This window comes from Priapulus caudatus, unplaced genomic scaffold (assembly GCF_000485595.1).
Source record: "Priapulus caudatus unplaced genomic scaffold, Priapulus_caudatus-5.0.1 Scaffold401, whole genome shotgun sequence".
In the NCBI taxonomy this organism is placed as follows: Eukaryota; Metazoa; Priapulida; class Priapulimorpha; order Priapulimorphida; family Priapulidae; genus Priapulus; species Priapulus caudatus.
Window position 1 is genome coordinate 124,207 of NW_014577462.1, and position 17,500 is coordinate 141,706.

The following is a 17,500-nucleotide window of genomic DNA, read 5'->3' on the forward strand; positions in this document are numbered from 1 at the left end:
TACCTCCGCGCCCAACGGAGGTCATGTAATCGCGGGTCTCGTGTGTCGTGGTTCCACGTGTCGTCCTTGTGCTGTAGCGTTGGGCCGCGATCCGACTTCCAGCCCAGCAGCGTCGCCGTGTAGGGCGTCACAGTCAGCAGCTCGCCACACTCATTCCCAACTAAGACGGTGCGTCCAGTCAGCAGCCGACAGCAAGCGCAGCCAGACTGCTTAACAGCATACCATGCTTACACCCGGCCTCGCGGCAGGTACTGCCACTCTCCGGTGGGGAGTGCCCCGTCTGTCTAGGTTAACTACCACTGTCTGACCAGGCTCCGAGCGGCTATAATTTGCCTACCAAGAATACTTTTCGGTTATTATCACCGCTCCCCAACACCCAAACCACTGCGAATGTCTACATGAATGCTCTGGCTCTGCTCACGCTCACATACATGCAGCATAGCACGCGCACCGCGAACACACACACACACCATTGCCACGCCATACACGCACGCGAACACACCAGCCACACCACACGATGCACGCATTACACGCACGACGCGGAACACCGCGAACACACGTATACTACCCACTCCCCTAATCTTCAATAGCGGCCTGGCAACTGCCAACCCGTCTATATGCCAGCTCTGGCTCTCTATATGCGTGCCTTCTCTGTTCTATGTGCTCTCTGTCGTCTCTGCGGTCTCTGTGCTCTCTGTGTCTCTGTGTCTGCTGGTCTCTGTGTTCTCTGTGTCTCTGTTGGTCTTCTGTGTCGTCTGTTCTCTGTGTCTCTGTGTCTCTGTGTCTCTGTCTCCTGTCTTCTGTCTTCTGTCCTGTGTGTCTGTGTCTGCTGTCTGTTCTGGGTGTCTCTGATCTCTGCTCTCCTTTTGTCTCTTCTCTCTCTCTCTCTACTCTCTGTTCTGGTCTGTCTCCTGTCTGTTCTGCTTCTCTCTTCTCTCTCTCTCTCTCTCTCTCTTTCTTCTCATTCTCTTTGTCTGTCTCTCATCTCTCTCTGCTCTCTTCTCTCTCTCTCTCTCTCTCTCTCTCCTCCTGCTTCCTCCTCTCTCTCTCTCTCCTCTCTCGTCTTCTCCTCTCTCTCTATCTCCTCTCTCTCTCTCTCTCTCTCCTCTCGCCGCTCCTCTCTCTTCTCTCTGTTACGCCTATGGTCTGTGTTCTAGGGCGGTTGCGCTCTTCATTTCACCTGCTATCTTTTTTTAATATTCTCGTAACTAGAGGAATATCAAAACCTTTGAAATATTTAATTGAGATGTAACGAAACATAGTTAATGTATTATCTCTAGCCACCACCATCACTAACACATTTTAATTTTATAGCCTAATATAGCAGCTAGCTAATGTGTATTGAAAGCAGAAAACCCCATTTGCAATAAAAACAATTGCGTGGGGAAGGTAAACATTGAGTTAAGTGGCATGCTGCATTGGCTCGAAACCATTGCTAATATGCTAGCAGTACCTAGTGAAATAGCCTGAGTAAACTGGTGAGATTAATTACTTTATGTTATCATGTAAGCCACGCACATACATGATACTGTGGTGCACAACAGAACTAAATCGGAACCAAAGCAAACATCACAATTAAACCTCAGGGCGAGTTTAAACGAATTCTACGCATGTAGCTGACCTAGATTTTGCATCCTGATGCATACAATCATTTGGAATTTACATATAAATCTTCAGGACAGACAGAGTGAAAAATGTGCTCTGCATTATAGAAACAGGATATATTAATATGAATAATCATTCTGAGCAGGCCTTCACGTTCCAGTTATCAATTTTACAATATAATTTTATCAGGCGTGAATAATAGAGATCTCTATATTATTCACTCCTGATTTTAGGTTAATTGTGAGTGCGGCAATTTGCATCATGGAAAAGTTGGCAGAGGCTTAAAACATGAGATTATTATATGCAAACAAATTTTCAATAAGTTGCGCCGTGAGAAAATTGATCCCCCCTTTTCAACCTCTTCATTCCTTACCACATTCCCAACTCAACTTAATCCCTTCTTTGACTGTACAGCTGTTCAACGACCTACTCTGCAAACTGCACAGTTGTGATCAACTTTGACCTCGCCTTTGACGGCGAATAACTTTTGTTCACGACCGTATCTCTCCCTGTAGTCTAGACAACATAATGGCAGAGTGACATTGAGCTTTTGATAACCATTCACTGCGTAAGGTCGAAACGGACCTGATTTAAAGGAGAAATGCACTGGTTTGTCCAACCCGTCATAGAAGAGGAAGCTTGCGCCATGCATTGTACTAACCTGCTTTGGAGCGATTTTAAAGCAATTTAACACGTGAAAGTTACTTCTTAAATGTAAACAGCTGTACACTTAAATTACAGGCAGGTTTGCTGACATGACAGCCGGTAGGGTACTGCATCCAGTAAGATTCCTCGGCCACTCTCTGCATTGACACATCTCCAGCTTGTCAAAAACGAGGGTTGCTACCTAGATGTGTTGCTGTGGTTTTCGGCAAGGCCACTCTGGTCACAGTGGAATTTGCCGCCTGTATGTGAACACCACTACGTGTACTAAATAGTTTTTGCGTACGAGGGAAAAACTTTATGTATGCTATAATTAGTGCATGTTATTAGTATAGATAATCGGTTGTAGATTAAAGAGAAAAAATAACAAAGTGAAACAAATGGTGTCTTACCCTAGAGGACTTATTCCATCTTCCACGCTTTCCACAGTGATATTGAAATCAACATATTCCAGACCTGGGAAGAACAGCAAAGACAAGTAATTATTCCTCTATATTCAGTCAACGTGAGATGGTAACAACTCACAACTATCTCAAACTACGTAGGAATCAAAAATGATTTTTAATCACCACATCGCCATCAAGAAGTCAATTAGGTCCTTACACTCCATTTATATACTATAATAAATAAATAAATAAATAAAAGAATAAACAAATATATATAGTCTCTATTATCCACTCCTGTATATATATATATATATATATAATATGGCACCCTGATGATGATGATGATGATGATGATGACGATGATGATGATGATGATGCCGATGATGATGATGATGATGATGATATATAATAGTATGAAGTGGATGATAAAATGAGTGTGCAGTCTTACGTGGGTTGGCGGACCGCCACGCTGTTGCTAGGCGTTGCAGCACCAAATCCTCGTCATAGTCAAACAGCTGGATACCTGTGAGACGCAGCACCTGACCTCGAAGCAGGACAGGTAGTCCAGCACCCTACAAACACCCGAGTACATCATAGCAGTGCAAGCGCTGGAGCAACAGCAACATATATGCAGGGTTGGCACAGTGGCGTAGCTAGGATTTTTTCAGCGGGAGGGAGGGGGCACTGGGGGGGGGGCTTACATTTTCGTAAGGGGAGGCACAATATATAACTTTTCTTTGTATTATACTGTTCTAACGGCATTGTTTTTAATTCAATTTTTTTTTTATCAAGCATGAATTTTCAGTGGGGGGCACCTGGGGGGCATAGAAAATTTGTAGCTACGCCCCTGGTTGTCCAGCCACCTACAAACACCCGAGTGCACATAGCAGTGCAAAACCTGGAGCAACGGTGGAAATTAACACATAGACCTGGCAACACGATCAGGAGCATTATGTACAGAAGATAGCATACGTGCTTTTGAAATTTTATTTGCCAAGTGTAACCCCAGTTGGAATTTAGAAATTGGTGCAGCTGAACAGCAGAGACGATTAAACAGAGCAAAAGGATGAGATGTAATCATGAATGGATAACAAAAAAGTTGTTTCAGGAGAGAATGCAAAAATACACATTGAACAATTGAAACGTTTAATTTCACACTGTGAGCAAGTGAACATTCATGGAGCTTTTCTTTTGCAACTGCCTGGTTCTGAATTGTATACATATATAAACTATTCATCTTGGATAAAATTTGCACACTAATGCAGTGAATTGTTCTGGTTTAGTCCCACATGTATGAACACACAGGTTAAGTAACATTAAATTATAATCAATAAACACCTGGCGAAAAAAAGGAGCAAAAGGATGAGATGTAATCATGAATGGATAACAAAAAAGTTGTTTCAGGAGAGAATGCAAAAATACACATTGAACAATTGAAACGTTTAATTTCACACATATTATACAAACATTATGGTAGCTATGTATACGTACCAATGTGGCAGTAGATGTAGGTAACACTGGTGTTGCGTATATTGTGCTACCTGTAATAACAAACAAATTTCAAAAATGTACAACACAGCAATAAAGGAGATAACACATTATTCAGTCACTAAATATATACAAAGCATGGTTTAGTTTGGGACGGCAAGACCTTACTCCTCCTGATAAATATTTAGACTATGACAACAAGTTTATGTCGGCAAAATTATGATTTAATTACACCGCAATATTTACACCCAATTTAAGGACACGTCAAACTGGCAATGACATAATTTGTGTAATTATAGTACGTGGTAGTTATACTTATAAGTCCACTGAAATCCTTACAGTACTTTGCAGTAATAAGGTTGATCAGTAAATAATTATTACCATATGGTATCACAAAACCCGAAGGCAGATAACAATGTGCCAAGGAAGCTATACACGGATAATTATACAGTCAGGATTCAGTGAGTCTGCATTCAAACTCCACAAACGAAAATTGCATTAATTATGTTTTAATCATCATATATAATTATTACAAAAATTATAATAAAATAATATTATTAGTTATATAAAATCATGAATAACAAATATATGTCACCTACCAAATTCATCTGTGTGAGATGGGAAAAGAGGGGTGGCTTCCATTGACGGCTTCACTGTGGTTGTGTAATAACTTGTCACATATTCCGGCGCCAGCGTACTTGTATGAACTCTGCAAATTGAGATGAGTGATGGGTGTTTACATAAATTAGGAGTGAATAATAATAGATTATTATAGTAATAGATTATTCACTTAGATCTATTATTATTCACTCCTGACAAATTAATTAACTGTTACACCGTTATTGTTCTATATTTAATAAAGTAAGCATCTCTGAAACAAGTCAGCAGATACAAAACATTCAACTTTGCCACTATTGAAACTCTCATTATGAAAGTTCTATAGTCAACTATTAATCAGGCAAACACACACATTCTACTTGATTGATTTATATTGTATACTAATCCTTGATTGATACTGCTTGTCGATCCCTGACAAATACTAGCACAGTACATGCAGATTAAACTTATATATGTAGTATTCGAGCATATTCACCAAATTCTCATATATATATAACCTTCGCTATTGAATTACAGACAACAGTATTTGACAATTACACGAAAGTGGACCCACATCTAAAAATATGCTAAAATTAGAGGTCACATTCATCCTGAGAATGCCTTCAAACGCAATTAATGCATACTTCGTAACGTAGGACGGCTGTATCGTGCTCGTAAGCGTGTTTGTCAGATAGATGGTTCGTGGTTGCACCGTGGAGTAGACTGTCTCTCTTCGCTCCGGCAACCCGATGGTACTTGTCAGGTAGCGAGTACTTCTCACACGCGGCGTCTGCCTCGGACCCGGCAACTTGATCGTACTGGTGAGATAGCGCGTGCTTCTAACGCCCTCTGTCTGCCCCGGCAACGTGATCGTACTGGTGAGGTAGCGCGTGCTTCTCACCGCGAGGGTGCTGGTCAGGTAGCTCGTGATGACGTTGGGCTGGAGGATGCGGTCGATGTAGCTCACGTAGGAGATGGTCGAGTACTCGACCGGCCCGCGTCCCGGCGTTCCCACAGTCGAGTACTGCACGTAGGTGTCCGTGTACTCACGCACGAGCACCCGCCTCGTCACGCCGTTCTCCACCACCGTGCTCGTCACGATCCGACCGCCCGGGAGAGGCTGGGTCGGTCCGATTTGGGACGGATCCAGCGACCCGAGACCCGGGATGAGGAGATCGCCTCCTCCCTTGCCATCCGTCGTCACGAACCTCGTCTGGAACTGGCGCGGGACCCGCGTGGGGGTCGCGCGCGGCGCGCCCCGGTCGGCAAAGTCGATGAAGATCTCGCCGTTGAGCGGGTCGTAGATGCTCGCCTCGGGTTTGCGGAAGCTCGTGTAGTAGCTGGTGTAGTAGCGCGTCGGGTCGACGTGCGCGACGTTCCCCTCGGCGAATCGCTGCCCGCCGCCAACGAGGAACGTGCTCGTGAGGAAGCGCGTGGCGCAGTCGCCGCCGGCGTGCCCGCTCGCGCAATCGTAGCACTGCGCCCCCTGGTGGTTCGTCGGGCAGACGCAGCGGTAGCCGAAGATGTGGTCGGAAACGCATGTCGACCACGGCGCGCAGGGGTTGTCGGCGCAGGTCATCGACAAGTGGCAGACTTCTCCGCGCAGGTGGATGGGGCATGCGCAGACGAAGCCCTGGGTCCTGTCCGGCGAGCAGGTGCCACCGAATTGGCATGGTTGATCCGCGCACGTCTTCCTGGTTTCGCATCGCACGCCCTTATAGTTGAAGGGGCAGTGGCAAGAAAACCCTCCGAAGCCGTCGTCTTGACAGATCGCGCCGTTTCGGCAAGGCCTGTCCGTACAGGCGACACGTGTGTCACACGTGTAGCCGGTGTAGTCGGGCTTGCACTCGCAAGAGAAGCCGAAAGCTGTGTCAACGCAGACTGCTTCATTGTGACACGGTGTACTCTCACAGGTCAATCCACGGGCCACACCAGCGCAATTTCTCCCATAGAACCTGGGTAACAATCAAACCATTCACAGTGCTTACTGTCATGTAATTTAAAATTAAACAAGGTAATTAGAGAACGTTACAGCAACCGTTATAAACCAGCGGCATCAAAAATAACCTAATTCGATCAAATCTCTTGGACTTTGATGTCTAATAATGTAATATTTACGTGTTGTAACTCACCCTGGGATACATTCGCACCGGTACGACCCTGGCGCCCCCTCGTAACAGGTACCGCCGTTTCTACAAGGTCGTCTGGCACATTCGTTTATGTTGGTCTCACAGTGACGTCCAGTGAAGCCCACGGCACAGCAGCAGCTGTACGAGCTGGAGCCGACGCCCTGAAGCACACACGTGCCCCCATTCTGGCACACATCACCTGCAAAACAGCACCATGCATCTATATAAATCTTTAGTTATTCAAATGGGTGGGTGTAGCATGCTGCTGGTAAACGCGGGTGTGCTGCTGGGTGTGGTGGTACGATAAAGAGCTATGAATCTGATTTACACCACACAGAAACGCGATTTCTTACTTTTACAATGTGGCACGTTATTGCACGTATAGGTGGAATAAGTATATATAAAAATAATAGACATAAAGGGAATTGCCATCATAAGTCAACATGTACGCAAACCACTGACGCGGGTGTGACACACAAAATGTAGGTGTGGGTTAGTCGGACTCCCTAAGTCGTTCAGAATTATCAACAGCCACAGTACAGAGACCTTTGTTGGCATCAGTCTCGGTTTGAATTTTAAGTTGGAAGTTTCTGTGTTAAGAGCGACACAATTTACTACGAGTTGATATAGGCTCTTGATTTGACCCGCAATTGATTTGCGCGTCAGCAAAAAAACTACCTACATTAATCGATGATGTATTGTGTCAACTTCATGTTATTCGTGGTTTAAAAGCTTTGTTTTAAAACAATAACATTAGTATTCAAAGGCAACAATAATAGAAAATATATGATTCGATATCCGCACATTTATATAATAAATCTAATAACTCAATATCATCATATAATATATACCAATTACGCTTTTCAATGCACTGCAGATGAGATAATGGTTGGATGGTTTACAGATATAACACATTTATTAGGTTTAACTAGAGAAAACCTGTCTATACAATACAGCCCTGCGGAACTATGCTAGCTTGGCTCTCGAGACAGATTGTGGCCCTGAGCTATTGTAATGCCGCTTATAACAAATAATGTCTTATATCTATACGCAGCGCCAAAATGCACTAAAGCAATACAGCTAGGAGGATCCGGGGGAGGGGCCCGCCAGTTCCACATGAATACCCAATCCCGGACCCCTCCCAGCAACTCAACCTACAATCCTTTTTCCAAACTGTACACATTGTCTCCGGGTGAATTTGAGCGCTAAAGAGACTCCCCACCCCCCTAATTGCTGATAAAAGTACCACCCGGACCCTGTTATCAGGGGCGGATTCAGACCGTATTTGCCGTATTGGGAAATACGGTCTAGATTTCAAAGTGCCCTTCGAAATTTTGCGCTCAAACAATACAGAAAACAATTTGATGGAGTTTGGCTATATTCTTTATTTGTTTTCTTTTTCTTCTGATTCATTGACAGGACTTGAAGGAAATCAAAATTTTACATGGTACGTAACAAAACTAGCTTTGATATCTGAAAAAGAAGGAAAGTGCTTGAATCATTCTGCATTAATTTCTGGTATGCAAAGCGCAGGCAAAATGAAGCAGAAATAAAATTCAATATGGTTTTTAGCTATTGCTGCTTGACTAAATGTGTGCTCAAATGGTGCTCATTTTTGTGCCCAGGTACCCTTGAAATTCTGAAACCCTAACCCTTACGGCGCCCACTGTGGGGTGGTGTGCCCTTTTTGGGGGGTGTGCAGAGGCGGATCTAGGTTTTAACTAAGAGGGAGGTTTACCTGAGGTGATTGGCCTACACACCCCAGCGTGCCGAAGGCACGTTTTGCTAGGGGGTCCGGGGCAGCCCAAGGGGGGGGTTAAACCCCCCCAAAAAAACGTAAATCTGCCACTGATGTGCCCTTAAAATCTAGAAAAATACTGTCTAGCTTCCGCCCTGGATCCGCCCCTGGTTATAGTAGCTTAATTATATGGGACTCTCACGATTTACGTAGCAGAGTGAACACTCGATCCTTTGCACATTCCTGGATCCGCCCGTGTAATTTATATAATTATAATTATTAATTAATTTATATGTGTTTTAATGGCATCCTATTACGAATGCTTGGCTGAGGCTGGTTACTAGAGCTGAGAAGGTCTATGTCCCCCAGGGTACCGCCGGAACGTACCCAGATATTATTATATCCCGGACCGTACCTCGCCTACTCCACTAACCCTAACCCTAACCCTAACCCTAACCCTAACCCTAACCCTAACCATATCAGATAGTTACCAGGGTACGTTCCGGTATACCGGACCGTACCAAGGGTGCGTTCCGGCAGTACCCTGGGGGACATAGACCCTATGAGCGTTACGCGAGCTAGCGCAGTTGATTACTGTTTATGTCCTGGGCACAACAAATCATCAATCCACAGTGTTGAATTATTTATTTGATAAACTCTGTCTCGCTCCGTATACGATATATTCTCACTGGACTTTGAGGACAGATCATTATGACTCTGAGTTAACTTATTTAGTTATTAGGCAGTTGACCATCGCCATGGGTAAATCACCATTGTGACTGTCAATGTAATAGTATCTGAATTTTACAGTGGGGTGGCGATTGCCCAACCCTCGCCCACGCTGGCTACGGCCTTTTATATAAACGTTTACTACTTTTAAAAAGCCATATTTTCGAGAATTATCGATATCTAGTGTTTTCCCCATTTTCGGATTCGGCGTTTCTTAGCAAGAATCTCGCAAATATTCCTTTAACTAGAAAAATGGAAAGCCCGCAGAATTGACCGGATATGTAAACGAAAGTACATGCGTCAGTCTAACGTACATGGATATATTTTGGGGGGTATATAACTATTAGTATAATGGGAAAGTATAATGCGATCAGGATAAAACTTATTGTTGTTTTTTCACTTGTAGGATTATACATTGACATTGAAGACTAATCGTTACGAGGAGATTACGAGGTTACGAAATGGCGATGACTGATGGAAACCCGATACAATTTGCCTCATTCCGCTCACGATCCGAAATAATCGCCGCACGGACCTTGTGACCTCTGCCACAGCCTAGCATGCATTACAATATATATGTGTATACATATAGATATATATCTATTTATACATATAATATGATTTATATATATATATATATTATACGCGTGCTAGTATATAAGACAAATTCACCGGTCTATGGTTGTATTGTAGTAGATATATTCGTACCTCCTCCCGTACCAGACCATACAGAATCCTTAGTAATGTTTTTTGTACTAATGTTACTCGTAAATCGTAATTCCCGTATATCACTGAATGTAATGGCAATAGTAGTGACATAAACAACTAGCAAAATTAAAATCACCCCCTCTGATGGTGTCACCTAGTATTTATATATAATATAACGGACATCTTTAGCTCCTCGCGATACCTTGCGCGACCTAAATACTGCATGTTGAGATTTAATTCGGTAATGACATGTCAACCTTCCTTTTGCTTACGGCCGCTGATGCATGCCAATTACATGGTCGAGCATTTACCTATTGAAAGCTACCCTAATGACCCCAAGGGAAAATTATGCGTAAAATTCAGTTTGAGAACGGTGAAGTCATGAATGTATGTGGGCGCGTGTGCACGCAAATGCGTGTTTCTGGTTGGGCGAGGGTGCGTGTGTGCGAGTGGCGCGTGCGTACGAGTAAGTAAGCGTATTTGCTTCGTTTATTCTGGTAGGCTTCAATGCCACGATCCCGATACCGAGTGAAAATCTTTCAGCTAGGCCATTTCTGTTAATATCAATCTATTAATTTTTTATAACATTTTTGACGCATTTTAAGATCCGACGACAAGAACTTACAACCTCAAAATCAACGTATAAACGTAGCTGGGCTGCGACTACCATAAATAAAAGTCGATTTAACGATTTCTTTAGTTATATTCCCACTACAGGTTTTTATAGGATTCATCTGCCCTTGCAATTCACTGCTTTCGAATGGAATTATGAAACCCATAATATATTAAACTAGATCTAGAGTCGAGCTTCGCTTCTTTTACATATATATCTGCTAATATAACGTAATGTCCAAGATCACAGAGACACTGGGCGCGAAATATTGGTCGAAGCATGAATCCGTGTAAGCGTTTCATAGTTTAGTGGTTCAAGGAGAAAGGCTTGCTGATCGATTGATTATGTATTTTTTAAGTGCACTGCCAGGGCCGTAGGCTGAGCAAATGCTTAGGGGGGCAGTTAAGTGGCGGGTGCCGGATTTCAAGGAGGGTGTGAGAAACAGGTGGGCCCGGGGTTTGGGCCCCCAGAAAATTGTAAAAATGTAGATAGCAGGAGGTGGTATTTGAGGCACTTTTGAGTACATGTACAGCCTTCATTCTGACTACGACAATTCTCTTTTAGTAGAACAATTTATTTTTATTTTTTTGCCCCAAAATCTAAGTGGGGCAGCTGCCCCCCTTGCCCCCCCCTCCGCAGGCTACGGTCCTGCACGGGAAGTGACAGCAATGTTCATAGCAATGTTGTCGTTATATATATACGTATCGCATGTCGATTAATGATTTTTTAAGTACGGGTTGCTATATAATGAAACACTCTTATAGTGATTACGTTTGAAAGGGAAAGTTGGGGCATGATATACAGCATGTGTAAATACACAAGGCCGTAATATGGAGCACCCTTTTATATATATTTATAAGGCTACAAAAACATTTATTCTGTTAGATAGACATAGCTCTATCCATTTACATTGCAACTGCAAGAATTAAAGCAGATTCGAGCAGAATCGATAGCCAGTACATATAATACTGGCAGCGGCACTAATGACAACGATAATTTATTATCATTTCTTATTCGACCGTATGCCTCCTTCGTTTATTTCACGTTTATTTGCCATGTTGACTGTCCCCACTACCATGCAGTGTATTTCAGGCCGCGTATTTCACAAGGCCGCGTAGGGCCTCGTATTTCACGTAGAGCCTGTGCATGAGTATAATTCCGGTAAGCTTAGCGTTAGAGTTGAAGTTAAGCTAGATTTAACGTTCGAAATTACCTTACAGATAAAAAGCCATTTTTGAGCGTAGAGCGGTTTCTGCTGTTGTGGGTCATCGTTGCAGTTCGCATGGCGTTCCCTAGGTGTCGCAGAACATGCTAATGTTTTGCTCGCCACTAATAAATGTAACGTGACAGCCGCTATTCATGTCACGTCAATCCTTATTTGCTTCCATTGTCACAGCACATAACCTGGGGTGTTACTGTGGAACATACAGGCAGGCTGTTTGGTAATCTCAAGGCTAACTATTGAAAATCTACGAGAACATAAAACAACATTACGCGTGACCTGTAAAATAAACTTCCAAAAGGCACGCGTCCGAAAAAAAAACTGCGGTTAACTACACATATAACATGAATACACACAAAACTCCAACAGTAACGGCATTCCAAATTCGAACCATATCATCCACTCTAATCCTAACAAGTAACCGAAAACTAACTACAAACCTAACCCTAACACCCCCCCCCCCCCCCCCCCCCCATAAAGCTAACCGTTAACGTAACAGTTACTGTAAACCTAACCCTAACTCTAGTCTATCTATCATTCTCGCTTCACGTATCTAACGGCATAAGGTTAATCCACCTCGAGAACAATTGCATTTCGTTACCGTTTAATAATCTGCATTGAAAATATTTGGGTAACATCAGTATTTTAAGTTAAATTCGTTTGGGTTTACATCCTCTTGCGTTACATTACCATTGTTAGCTTTCCGCGCAAAAGGTATAAGTATTTCTTACAGTATCGCAACATCGCGCCTTGGAAGTTAAAATCGCTTCGTAGGATGGTGTGGTATACGCACGGCCTACATTATTTGTTCGTATATATGCTCTGCGCTACAGCCGACGTTTCTTTGTGCGCTGTAAGAATTGTGAGCACACACACAGAGAATAAATGTCAAGTTGAGTTACAATAGTGTAGTTGCCATTTTAGACGTAGCTCTGCTGCATCGATAAGAGTTAGGCAAGGCCAATGTGTCTGAAATGTGGAGCCGAGCATAGATGGGTTTTAGGAGGGTGGGACTTGCCTAGACACTGCTATTATATTACGCACTAAATGCTGAGGTTAATTTACTTAGCGTAAACAGCCCGGTAAGTTCAGGTATGATACAAAATGTGTTTTCAAATATTTACAAATATTTAACAATTACTATTGAGAAATCACTTGTAAATCTTAGAATTAATTGAGAAATCACTTTGAACAGATATCGTACTCTTAGATTATAGTTTGAGATTGGCGCGTTTCTCAAGTAGTTTCTACATGGGCCTACGTAGACGAAAGGCTGAAATCTGTGCCAGGGGGTCCATGCATAGAGATTACGGGCTTATTTCCACGTGTAAGATAACGGCTGCGCATAAACGCACCTGTAAGTGTGTCACGCATGCATAAGCAATCGTCAGCTACCTAGTTCACCTCACACTGCGGTTAATACTCACGCCTGACGATACATACACGCCGCATTGTAGCGATGGGACAGGTTGTAACAGATCGTATATTGTGTTTGGTTTGAAGCTCCTCCGGCGTGCGTCGATTAGACAACTATAGCATCAACATGTAGTTTAGACGCCCCGCGAAAAGATAGCAGGCGACTATTATAGCTGTTGTCATATAAACATTGATATATATATATATATATAATAGGGGCCTATATATATACTATTATATTGCATTTCGAACATTGTATTTGATATACTGCACCATAGACTGCACCGACGCCAGTAATAAGGAACCCCTGACGCATCTTGCCATAATTTATACTACACGCATAAAAATGGTTCCACGGCAAGAATATTGCGTGTTGTTGGAGACATGAACCTCCTAAAGACTGATAGATAAAGCATTAAAATCGTTAACAGAATCTCTGAAATGGTCCGCCGCCCTCTAGTGAACACACAGCCGGAACACCGCCGTATCCGCTGCTGCTTCTGAAGTTCTTCTGTTCATGAATAATAAATAATATAAGCTGACTAGAAGTTGCCTCTCAGCCGAATACTTTACGAGCGAGCACAAATCAAGAAAACAAACGATTAGGGCCTACGCGTAGTAAAACAGAAACTTTTAATTTTCCAAACCCCATTATATACTCGTTGCTTCCGGAGATTACTGGCGAAGTCCAATAATTCCATATCGATTATCCTTCAGTTCTGAAAACGGGAATTGGGTTACGCGATCGGCGCATGCACCTTAATTTCTATACGCTCTCATGCGTTTACCTGACTCTGAGCCGGTGCCGAAGCTCCGATCGCTAGCCGGCGTGACAGCGACAACGCCTGTCGAATCCTTGAGAGGTGCATGCGCCCAGCTGTACCCACCTGTACGATCTGTACAGGCGTGCATGCCACACCCAAACATTAAAGCAGTGACAGTACTCTAGAGGCGACGCCCGCACGCGCGTCTTCCATACGTGAAACGCATCGCCAACGCTCGTTTACAGGCATGAAGGGCATTGTTACTTGTCATTCGGTGTGTTCCGTGGCCAGCATTTCGATCATACGGTGAGGGGGTAAGCGGAAAGTAGTGGTGGGGCAGCGGCGGTATGAGAACGATATATAAATCTTTCAACGCCCGATGTTCATACGGTGGGGAGGTAAGCGGGAGGTACTAGTGGTGTGAGAGCGATGTATATCAAGAGCTCATAATAGAGAGTGAGCTCTCTATTATGAGCTCTTGATATATATCTTTCACCGCCCCATGTTCATACGGTGATGAGGTAAGCGGGAGGTAGTGGCGGGGCAGCGGCGGTGTGAGAGCGATATATATAAATCTTTCAACGCCCGATGTTCATACAATGGGGAGGTAAGCGGGAGGTAGCGGCGGTATGAGAGCGATATTAATCATCCTCCTGATAATCACGATAACCAGAGCTTCCGTCTTCTGTATACGCGGCCCACAGACATGTGGCCCCGTAATAAATTCATGAATTCAAGCTCGGCAGGTCGAAAGGGCAAGATACTGCTGCGATCAAGACATAACTAGGGCGGTGGACGCCATCAAACATCGCTGGTTTTCGATGAAAACGCTCGCTCAATAACAACAATGACGACACCAACATATGTACGTTGCGAACATTTGCCCTACTAAATCATTCGATTTATATCCGGTTTCTCGCAGTGCTATACACGGCAAGACCTCCACCGCTTTTATAGAGCATTCATAGTAGAATACCTTAACTTGGAAACAGCAAACAAGACAGCGAACACTGGGCGTATCCAACCAGGTCAAGAACTGAATGTATATTCACACTCGGCTGGACAATATATCTGCTAACGGTGGGCGGTACGTGGGTCCAGGGGCTCGCCCAAGTTCGCATTAATTCTCTCAGTAAACCGTGTTCAAGCACTTAACCTAGATGATACACACACACTGCAGCAGGTAACTCTTAATTACGAAGCAGTAAAGTACAGGTGTAGCTCGGTGACTGAGAGACGACCCGGTGCGTATAGAAAACTCCCACGGGAGGTAAGCCTGCGTGATGTCCACCCATTAATCGAGATTGCTGTCTAAAGGTTCCCAGAACAGCAGCGCGTGCGCTGCGTATAGAGAGATCGACTCGTCGTGAAATACATCCCGTGATCGGCACGCAGTATAGTGACAGAACACACAATCACATTGCAATCACACCGCGCGATACGTACGTGGTCATTTACCTGGTTGTCAGTGTATTCCGCCTGTAATTCCGATTTAGATTCGCATTCAATATATCGCATGGAATTAATCAATTAAATTTGGCAGCACACGACGAGAGTGGTGTGCCACATAGATAATCATCGGAATAAATCAGTCAGCTGATTTAAAATTAATTGAGTTTAGTGAGAGTTTTATCGGGTGGCATATTATATTATGATTATGTAAATATTATGATTATATTAATAATAATTATTATTATTATCATCATTAGCAGCAGCATCATCATTATTATTATTATTATAACGCAGGTTTAATTATTCAAAAGCAGCGTATACACTACTCAGTGTTAGTCTTGCAAAAATTCGAACGTTCACCCGTTTAGGTCGATTAGATTCGGCACGTTCTGTCAAGTAGGTGAGGATTTATTCAACTCCGTCTGCCTCCTACGTGAGATATTTCAACAGCCTGCTATGTAGGTACGCGCGGGCTGGAATCCGAAGACACGAGATGGGCCCGCCCGAGGGACTTGTCTCGCTACACTGATCTTCCCTTCCCACTGGGCGACTCCTGCTGATTTATTGTTTTCCTAGCCCACGTACGTGCAGGACATAACCTGCAGCCGTACGCCAGCCAGCGCGACCCAATTCGCATTCCACACGGTGGTATTCTTCCACGGGCACTTGGAGCATTTCAATGCACAAAATAATGCTAAATAAACACAAAACCAAAGTCTTACGTTTCTCTACTTTCTTTTCGGCGCTATTATTGGCCGATAATTTCCTATAAATGCCGTTCAAATACTCCTCTGCAACACATAGGTACACCGCAGCCGCTGCACATTTACACTTATATATATATGTGTGTGTGTGTGTGTGTGTGTGTGTGTGTGTGTGTGTGTGTGTGTATCATTATCATATTATGTGTTGCAGAGCAGCATTTGAACGGCAATTATCGGCAATAATAAGCGAAAGAAAGTCATTCTTCCGTCACTCCACTCCCGGGCATCCCCGAAATTCGAGCTTAATTCCCGCCCGACTATAACCGACTAACGCCATCATTATCTCGCCTCACTTTCGCTAGGTTGATACACACTGCAAACTATATTGCGGGCACTTTCCTTCCTGTTCGCATTGTATCGATATGATGTGTGGGTGGATGCGGTATTAGGCGTGCAGGCGTACAGCCACGCTTACCTGTACAGCTTGCCTGTTTGCTGCTGTGGCTGCGTGGTGCACCTGTACACGCTATGGGCACGCAGCGGAGCAGAGCACAGCGCTAATGTAATGTCACTTCGCGATCAATTCCGGCAACGAGTGTTTGACGAATTAAAAATGTATTATGCTAATTATATAGGCGGCAACGCACGTTTTTAATGCAGAAGGCAGTGCTTAGCCTCTAGCATTAATCAATAATCAAATGCTCGATTGCTCTTTTCACGTATGGGACGCTGACTGATCTTCTCACAGGCGCGTTGGCATATGTATCAAACTTCTGGGCTAGATTTCGTGAGATTGATGGTCCATGTAGGCACCGCACACAACACGTAAAGAAATGGCATATTCGAAAATGTTCGGAGACGGAATCATACCATTCATAGAGAAATAGATTGGCTATTGACTTGTTTACAGTGGCATTGCGTTGGGGTTCACAGGTTGTCTTAAACACCAATAAAGTATGGGTTCTGTCTATACATAGGTGTATCCGTTCTGCAGGTTATGTCAGCGAGCGATCACATAACTACGCAACTGACACCGAAGCAAATAGGGACGTTCAAAACGAGACAGAGTTGACTGAGGCGTTGACATTTTATGAGCGCTCACAACTGTTACATTACAACTGCTACACTACAACTGCTACACAACAAATGCTATACAAGAACTGCTACACTACAAATGATATACAATAACTGCTACACTACAACTGCTATACAACAACTGTTACACTACAATTACTATACTACAACTACTACACTACAATAACTACACTACAACTATATATTACAAC

General features: G+C 43.6%; 1 protein-coding gene across 1 annotated transcript in view; it reads right to left on the bottom strand.

The window, feature by feature from the left end:
* Positions 1 to 17,500, bottom strand: part of LOC106809975 — a 46,766-nt gene that overhangs the window by 28,181 nt on the left and 1,085 nt on the right. Inside the window, exons 2-7 of the mRNA XM_014813215.1 lie at positions 6,872 to 7,067; positions 5,384 to 6,694; positions 4,742 to 4,851; positions 4,146 to 4,195; positions 3,103 to 3,226; positions 2,661 to 2,724 (exon numbers count right to left, since the gene is read on the bottom strand). Of these exons, the coding sequence (XP_014668701.1) occupies positions 2,661 to 2,724; positions 3,103 to 3,226; positions 4,146 to 4,195; positions 4,742 to 4,851; positions 5,384 to 6,694; positions 6,872 to 7,067 (1,855 nt within the window). The remainder of the gene's footprint in view (positions 1 to 2,660; positions 2,725 to 3,102; positions 3,227 to 4,145; positions 4,196 to 4,741; positions 4,852 to 5,383; positions 6,695 to 6,871; positions 7,068 to 17,500) is intronic.